The following is an 8,877-nucleotide window of genomic DNA, read 5'->3' on the forward strand; positions in this document are numbered from 1 at the left end:
CCAAAGGCGACTTCCGTGTCTTTTTCTTTTTTCGTGAATACGCAGGAGAGCTGCGTATCTTTGTATTAAGAAGAAAAACGAATTGTACATCGCGGGCCTATCCGGGCGCACGCACACGGGTTTAGGCATGTTTTAGCTTACATTACACCATCACAACGACAAATGGCACAGAGAGGCCGAAATCAAAAATGCTGATCTAAACACCTGATGGTATCGGCCAGCCTATGGCAGCTAGGTGTTTTGCACCAGAGGCGCACCAGAGTTGCCCTTCCTGAATGATCTCCTGCAGCAGTTGTGAGGCATCCTTTGGTGGCGATCTTGCAAACACCCTTTCATTGCGTTCCTTCCATATTTTCCATGAAACAAGCATAAACGCTGAATCGAAGCCTTTCATGTGCCCGGAATGGACGCCGCTTCTCTTGCTGAGCCACCAGTCTAGCAGTCCGACTTCATTTGCCGGGATGGCATTGTGCAGGTTCAGTACTGCACTGACTCGATGCCACACCTGCATAGAGAAAGGGCACCTAGAGAAGAGGTGATCTGTAGTCTCTGACTCCTGGTCACACAGGCCACAACGCGCATGATCTTGCAATCCTCGTCTCTGCCTCCTAGCAGCTGTCCAGAGCCGATTCTTAACAGCTAACCACATGAATACCTTCACTTTCAATGGTGCCCAAGCCTTCCAAATCGGTTCCGCTGCGGCAAACTTGATGGAGGTGCTGTAGAAGAATTTGCATACCGATTTAGAGGAGTAAGAACCAGAGCTATCCCATTTCCAAGTCACCAAATCTTCGACCCCGGGCGTTAACTGAACCTGCTGTAAATGATGCCATAAGGTGACGTATTCAGTTAGCGCAGTTACTGTTAGGTGTCCAACAATATCATGAATCCATTGCTTTTGGTGCAACCCCTGCGCTACTGTCCGTCGATTCTTGATTCGTGGCCTGATCAAGTTGCATAATTCCGGAGCCAAGGTACACGGAGAGGCCTGACCCATCCAGTTATCAACCCAAAATAACGCTAAGTTGCCATCTCCTACTTGTACCTGAATCGAAGCTTGGAATAGTTTTTTCAGATCCTTATCTTGTTCGAAGTCGAGCTGCATATGTGTCCATGGATGACCGGGATCCGTTTTCTTTAGCCATAGCCACCTCATTCTCAAGGCTAGCGATGCGATGCGCAAGTCGGGGATGCCCAACCCTCCATAAGCGAGCGGTCTGCAGACATATGGCCAGGCCACCAGGCAATGGCCACCATCCGCTGCATGCTTGCCGGCCCAGAGGAAGCCCCGACGTCTCTTGTCAATTTCCTGCAATACCCATTCTGGAACTTTCAAGGAGATGAAGGTATGGACTGTGACCGAGCTCATTACCGCCTTCACTGTGGTAAGCCTTCCGGCTTTATTCATTAAAGGTGCCTTCCAAGCGGGCATGCTTGCTGAAACCTTATCAATCAAAGGTTGAAAGTGACATTTCATCAGTTTCGTGACTGATAGAGGCAGCCCCAGATAAAGGATGGGGAAATCTGAGATGGGGATCGGTAGGATAGGCTGAATTCTATCGAGCTGTTCCTGTGAACATGAGATGGGGGTTATCGAGCTCTTGCCCAGGTTAGTATGAAGTCCAGATGCTCGTCCAAAGAATCTAAGCACCTCCTGAATAGTGGTGACATCCTGAACACTTGGTGCTGCGAAGAGAATCACATCGTCGGCATAGATAGAGCATTGGTAATGTATGGCATTGTCAGCTGGTGGGGTAAGGACACCATCCTGGGCAGCTTTCTTCAGTAGCCGGTTGAGTACTTCCATGGTAAGAATAAAGAGCATTGGTGATAGTGGGTCACCCTGTCTTAAGCCTCTAGCATTGTGAATTCTGGGTCCCGGTCTTCCATTGAGCTGCACCCTCGTAGAGGCTGATGAGATAAGGACTGAGATCCAATTCCTCCACCTAAGCCCAAAACCCATGGATTCTAACACTTGCAGCAAGAAGGGCCAGCTTACTGTGTCGAATGCCTTTGCAATATCCAGTTTGATCAGCAAGGAGGGTTTCTTTTTCCTGTGCAAGGTCTTAGCAGCCTGCTCAACAAATTTGAAATTATCGTGAATAGACCGTTGCTTGATGAAAGCAGTTTGGTTAACATCCACCAGCTTACTGAGTTCAGGGGCTAATCTGTTCGCTAGGAGTTTAGCAACCAGCTTAGCAAAACTGTGTATGAGGCTTATCGGCCTGTACTCGCTTGGTTTTCTAGCATCCTGGTGTTTTGGCAGCAGAGTAATCAGGGCACCGTTTAACTTGTGAAGCTGTGCACAGGAAGTCCTATAGAAGGCGTTGAAAGCAGCCAGGACGTCAGCCTTTACCACAGACCAAGCAGACTTATAGAATTCTGAGATGAACCCATCAGGCCCCGGTGCTCTCTCATTAGGCATCATTTTAATTGTGCTCCAAATTTCAGATTCAGTGAAAGGAACCTCTAGGTGATGGAGGTCTGTTGGTAGGAAACCCAGGGCAGGCAAGTTGACGAAGTCTGTTCTTTGCACATGAGAACCCAATATTTCAGAAAAATATTTGTGGAGCAGTAGTTCTTTTTCATCATGTGTGAGTGCCAGGACTCCATTGTGTTCCAGTTGGGAGATGAACTTTTTCTTAGCTCTATGGCCACACTGCATGTGGAACAACTTGGTATTAGCGTCCCCATCTCTCAGGTAGATCATTCTTGATCTTAATCTTGCCATTGTCCTCTCGAGGGAAGACAGACCGAGGATTTTGCATTTTAGTTCATTCCTCAGGTACGCTTCACTAGTTGTGAGTTGGCGCTCCTCCTGCGCCCTGTCCAGCCACGAGACCAAGGTTCTAGCTAGTAAGAGTTGTGATTTGATTTGGCCGACACAACATTGGCTCCAACTTTGCAGCTCCCGTGCCGTACTTTTCAGCTTAAGGTCAAGAATGGTGAAGGGGTCTGAAACTGTATGGGGGCACTTCCAACCACGTTGCACAGCATCCAAGTACCCTGGTAGCTTGATCCACCAGGCTTCAAAGTGGAATCGAGGCTTGGCACTGAAGGAGGCATTTGTCGCGAGGAGGAGAGGGCAGTGATCAGACATATCTGAAGATAGCGCTTGTAAAAAAGCACCAGGAAACTTCATCTCCCACTCTACTGACGCTAGGACTCTGTCAAGTTTAGCCATGGTTGGGTTCGAACGCTCGTTGCTCCACGTAAAGCGTCGTCCATGTAGGTACAAATCTTTCAGCTGCATGTCATCCATGAACCTCCTGAAACGGCCCATGTTTCTTCTGTTAAGGTTTTCGTTATTTTTATCGGCAGCATTTAGGATCAGGTTAAAGTCTCCTGTTATAACCCATAGCGGCGTAACGAGGTTGCGAACGGATCGGAGTTCGTCGAGGAACTCGATCTTGTCAGCTTCCGGTTGCGGCCCATATACTGTGGTGAGACTCCATTGTTCATCCGTCACTCCCAGGGTGAGGTTAACCGTGACAGAGAAACGGCCAATGTGCACGGTGGAGCAGGAGATTTCCGGGCCTCTACACGCGACGAGGATGCCACCACTTGCACCAGAAGACGGTAGATGGGCGAATTGTGTAAAACGTTGTCCTAGCATCTCACTGACAAGGAATCGGTTGATGTCGTGGAGCTTGGTCTCCTGAAGGCAAACCATGGCCACATTGGCATCGCTCACCATCGTTCGCAGCGCATCTCTACGGCACCGTGCATTCAACCCGCGAACATTCCAAACCAAAAAGTTGTGATTAGGCTGGTCCATGATAAATTACAACATGGTAGGCGATCATACGCATTTAGGTGGCGGGAATGGCGCACGCCTGACTGGTGAGCAACAGCAGTTCTTGATCAGTCAGGCCATTCGCGGCGGGGAAGATATCTCGAAGGGCAGCGTGTCTTTTTCTGTCTATATCACATACCTTGAAGAGTATCACCGTCGCAATGTGCACGCAGTTACTACGGACACGAGCATATCTGCTCTCGCTGAGACTGTAAGTAAACCTCCTGCGTGCCCCTTTACCAAACCACCAGTTTTTATATCCTGCTCCTGTTTAATTTTTTGTTTATATCGATTGGCTTGTTTTTTTTCCTAACTTAAATTTTGATGATCGATCGATTGTGTGACTGACTGTCTGATGGTTTCAATTAAGCAGTGTCTCAGCAATGAGAAGCAACTTGTATCTGAGTTGAAGCTCCGGGTGACACGTGAACAGGAGACGAGCTTGATGATACGGAGATCAATCATTCTGAGTTGCCTGATCCAGGAGCATGCACGTTCAGTGGTCCACACAGCAGATTGCAGCTTTTCTGATGTTTCTGGTGCGGCTTTGTTGGTATGTTCATTCCTCCCCTGGCCTAGCTGTAACACAGCAAACATTTCTCTTATATTTGACCATGCAATGTTATGTAATCCTTTCTCTGCACCCCGGACATTTAGCTCAAATAGAAATCTGTCGCAACTATAATTGAACCATTTTATTTTCATCTATGTTCAGTTATCATTGTCTTCCAGAAAGCTACTAGTTGTACTTATTGTTACAAAGGTTCAGTGGCCAAGTCTGATGATGTTGATCTTAAAAAAACTGCTGGGTCTTTATACTTTGGGCAGTTTTATAAACTGCAATGTGATTGACATTGTAATCACCAACAACCTCAATATGACCTACAAATTAATTGCATTGGTCGAGTTTTCCTCTTTTTTTCTGGTACACAGTTTTGTTTTATTAAAGCACAACTAATGGTGTTTCCATCTTCTGACATTTGGTTTTATTTTAGTCAAGCATTGCTTAAGTATTTGTTTACTGTGTGTACCCTGTGGGAGAAGGGAGTAGCTGCAAGATGGTAAATCTGTCCCGGTTCTTCAATTTTCATTGTTTCATTTGGTATGCATGTGGGTAGCTTGGCTGGCAGTCTGGCACTATCCAACTTGGTTCATGCACCTTTTTTACTAAAATAGCTGAAATATTTGGGTGCATTATAGATGTAGGCCAACCTAGGAGGAAATCGGTGGCTTCCTTTTTGTGAAGGATAAATTAGCTCCCAAATTCGCCTTGAACAGTTGGATGGTATATGGATTATTTTGCTCGACTTTTGTATGGTCATTGTACTAATCCAAAACGATGGTTTCAAGTGTATTGCCAAGGAGGCTGGCCTGACGTGTGAGTTGCTGAGGCGTGGCGCTGATCCCATTGATGATTATTTAATCAACCAGGGCAGAGTGATACGCTTGTGTGCCTTGAGCCTAATGAACTGCACTTCTGTTTATTCCTCTGCTGCTATGTTGGTACGTGCCTGCCTTAAAACCCTACCTAATATTATCATCCATCCATGAGCCTTAATGGGCCTATCGTCCATCCATTCTTGAGCCTTTTGAACTGCACTTTGCACAATTTTGTTTTAACCAGTACTAGTAGCCTATCGGCACTAACTGTATACTGAGGGGTGGCTTCAATTTAAGGGTATGGCAAAGGAGGCCGAAATGATGTGTATGTGGATGCTTAAAAATAACAAGCCTGTTTATTTCTATGATGATCCCATACCTCGTGAGATTCGGGACAGACACATAGTCCGGTCCGGTACCTTGAATTTTATGGTCAGCATACTAGAAAAGTCTTCTGCTGAGCACACGATTGATAAGGAAGAACCTGCTAGTAGAAGTGGTCCTCGTGGTGATGGGTATGGCATTGCTATTGATGGAGCAGCAAACACCACAAGGTATGGTTGTATGGATGGATGTTTTTTTCCTTCTTGATGCAGCTACATGAGTTATAAGAGAATTAGTTTGTTACTTCATGATAAGCATTGTGATACTATGCCATTTCACTGTATTATCACCAGGGGCAGCATGGAAGAAGGTAACAAAGAAGCTGATCACCAAAATTATGGTTGCTATGAGCTTTCATATTTCCCTTGCAATACGCTCATGTGTAATGTTGTTTTCGTGTTGTTTTCAGAAGGTTTTTTGGAGAAACTATGGGGTTGGGAAAGGCTGGTCCCACTATGCAGTTATGTTAAGTGGTCTGACTATGGCAGATATCTTGAGGAGTATTACAAACACAATGCTAATGAGTTTGTTGCTGCTGCTGCTGCTGCCAAGAATCCACAAAATACCAATACTACTGATATGGGTGCAGCTGTTGCCAAATTTGTTAGTAACCTTCTTGCATCCTTACTATAACCATTGGTTATATAACTGAATCTGTTTGTGTAACATATTTCAAACTCATTTTTTTTCAATTAGTGTCTCAAGATGGAGGAGGAACTCCTGCGGTGTAGCCTGGATGACACCAGCACTATCATTGAGAGTAGCCTGATCAAGGAACGTGCACTTAAAATCTGTGGCACCAGGGATATTCCTTCTATTGTTGCTTTTGTGGTATGTGCCTACCTTGCCTGAAGAGGCCAAGCAAAACATTTTTTTGTACTGTACCAGGAATGCTATTCCTTTCTGAATCCTAGTGATTGAATTTGTGCTGCTATTAAGAAAAATAGGGGGGGGATGGAAGAAAATGAAAAACCTTACATGTAGGCTTGAAGATACTACCTGGATGGTGTTTAAATTTTGGTAGCTGCACAAATTAACTCGTGCAAATTTAGATAATCAGTGGTAAGAATTAGTAGCCTGTTTCAATTCTGGTCATGGCTCCACACTACTGTTTTGTGGTAGTTGAAAGGATGGCCAAACAAAGTTGAGTGTTACACTTGAAAGCTTCAATTGTTGCTCTTTTAATTAAATGTGGCAAACATATATATTATATTGATTCGTGTGTAGGAGTGTTTGCACAATATTTAATTATGGCCTTATGAACCAAGTCTTAAATGTTTACTGTTTCACTTGTCCATGTGGATGGATTGGACTAGTTCTATCGAACTCAGCACATGCACATACAGTAAGCAGTAGTTCTTTGGGTAGAATATAGGGTATTTTTATTCTTGCTATGGTCTTTTGATTAATGCCTAACATTGGTTTCCAGTGTATTAAAGAGGAGGCTGACCTGATGTGTGAACTGCTGAAGCATGGTGCTAAGCCTTCTGATGACATCATCCAGCTGAGCAGCGTGATCCGCATGTGCGCCTTGAGCCTTGTGTACCTCAGAGAACCCCAATCTATTGCTTCCGCCGCTGCAATGGTGGTTAGTGCCCTACCCCCATCCTGCCTCCCGCCAATATGCGTGCCGAATTTTAACAAGTATATCTATCCATTTCTTTTCTGTAAATTTACCTACATATTGACACTGGTTGCAAAATGATGAATGTGTTCGATCCAAGGGTATGGCAAATGAGGCTAAAAGGATGTGTGATTGGATGAAGAGAGAGAACAAGCTTATTACCTTAAGCTTGTCTCAGCCTCGTGAGCTCTACAGGAGTTGCTTGATCCGGATGAAAGCCTTGGATGTTATGACCAGAATGTTGCATGGGTGTTTCTTTTCTTCCTCCAAGGTTAGTGGAAAATACTTTTTTTTTTGGTTCATGGCGATAGGTTGACATAATTTTATGCATTTCTGGTCTAGCAAAATACTGTTCGCACTGCCGCTACCTCGGGCCATCCTAATGCTCTTCCAGAAGAAGGCGCCAGCTCCCAGGCTTCAGTCGAAGACTCGCCCAAGCGCCGACCCAAGCCCAACAAACCTGATGCTGTTCCAGAAGAAGGCGCCGGCTCCCAGGCTTCAGTCGAAGACTCGCCCAATCCCAAGCGCCGGCCCAAGCCCAATAAGACTTAAGCTAGCCCAGAATGGGAAGTCTAGCTATAAGATGTAGCGACTATTGAGTACGTCTGAGTCTGTATCGAACAAGAAACTCCTGAATTCAAACCGAATCATTCCTCCTACCTGCTCCTTCCTCCCTGCTCTCTATTCCCCATTGCTCGTGCTGCTAACAAATACTCACCGTAGCTGTGACTAATTTTTCTTTTTTTCCCCAGCCTTTTCATTTCTGGACATCTGTTATTGTATTTGTACTGGTTCACATACTAGTCATGTTTGGCACAATGTTCTTGTCTGGTATGTAAGAGCCAAGAAACATTTAGACCCCCTTTCGAATATAGGAGAAACATAGGGAAAATATAGAATTGAGTTCCTTTTTCTTATTGTCTCCTCACTGAACAAGGAGGGCAATTATGAGATATGGATGACATCATGATTCTTTTATTTTTATTCCTCCCAGTTGCTCTGCTGCCTTGATTCTTAGTTGATTAGTAAAATTACAATTACATTTCAAGGACAAAACGAATGCATTTCCCTATCTTTTCTGGCAATGTTATCATGATTGGTGTAGCCCTCTATTTTTTTCCCCATGCGGGCCTCATGAAAACTTCTAATTAGTTCTATTCTTTACACTGCAGATACCTATTGCTTTGAAAATGTTGAGGATTATTAGCAAGTGCAAACTTTGAAGTCATATAGCTTTGATATATCAGTTTATTGCGACTTGAGTGTAGTATATACCAGTTAATTTGGACGTGAAAACAAAAAAAAAGATTTAATGCCAACTATAATTCCTCCTTTATGTATGGGTTTTGTATTGATATCCACGTGCGTGTCGTATGTGCATGTCTACTATGTAGTAGAAATATATAAGGGAAACACAAATTTTGTACAGTGTCAATTAAGGGAAGTGAACGGTTTGGATAGCACTCAGATAATACAATTCCGAATTTTTAATGGTACTCAGAAAATGCCTCTTTTTTCACCCCTTTTTCACTTGCCCAATAAATTTCTCGGGGCAGGTCGCATTGGGCCTGATCCACCTTTTCCCTGTAGGCGTCGCACGGGCCTGAGTTCTGAAACCCGGGCCTTGGCCTGCGTTTCTTTGCTAGGGTTCGTGAACCCGTAGGCCCAACTAATAGCGAGGTGATCTCGTCCG

General features: G+C 44.7%; 1 protein-coding gene across 1 annotated transcript; it reads left to right on the forward strand.

Moving 5' to 3' along the window:
- Positions 1 to 1,246: 1,246 nt before the first annotated feature.
- On the forward strand, positions 1,247 to 8,013 carry LOC101756848. The gene is made up of 11 exons (XM_022824377.1): positions 1,247 to 1,346; positions 3,817 to 4,007; positions 4,170 to 4,349; positions 5,147 to 5,299; positions 5,474 to 5,730; positions 5,854 to 5,870; positions 5,970 to 6,163; positions 6,257 to 6,391; positions 6,990 to 7,148; positions 7,285 to 7,455; positions 7,527 to 8,013. The coding sequence occupies exons 1-11, from the start codon at positions 1,247 to 1,249 to the stop codon at positions 7,734 to 7,736; spliced, it is 1,767 nt and encodes a 588-aa protein (XP_022680112.1). The 3' UTR covers positions 7,737 to 8,013.
- Positions 8,014 to 8,877: the final 864 nt, after the last annotated feature.

This window comes from Setaria italica, chromosome II (assembly GCF_000263155.2).
Source record: "Setaria italica strain Yugu1 chromosome II, Setaria_italica_v2.0, whole genome shotgun sequence".
Taxonomy (NCBI): domain Eukaryota; kingdom Viridiplantae; phylum Streptophyta; class Magnoliopsida; order Poales; family Poaceae; genus Setaria; species Setaria italica.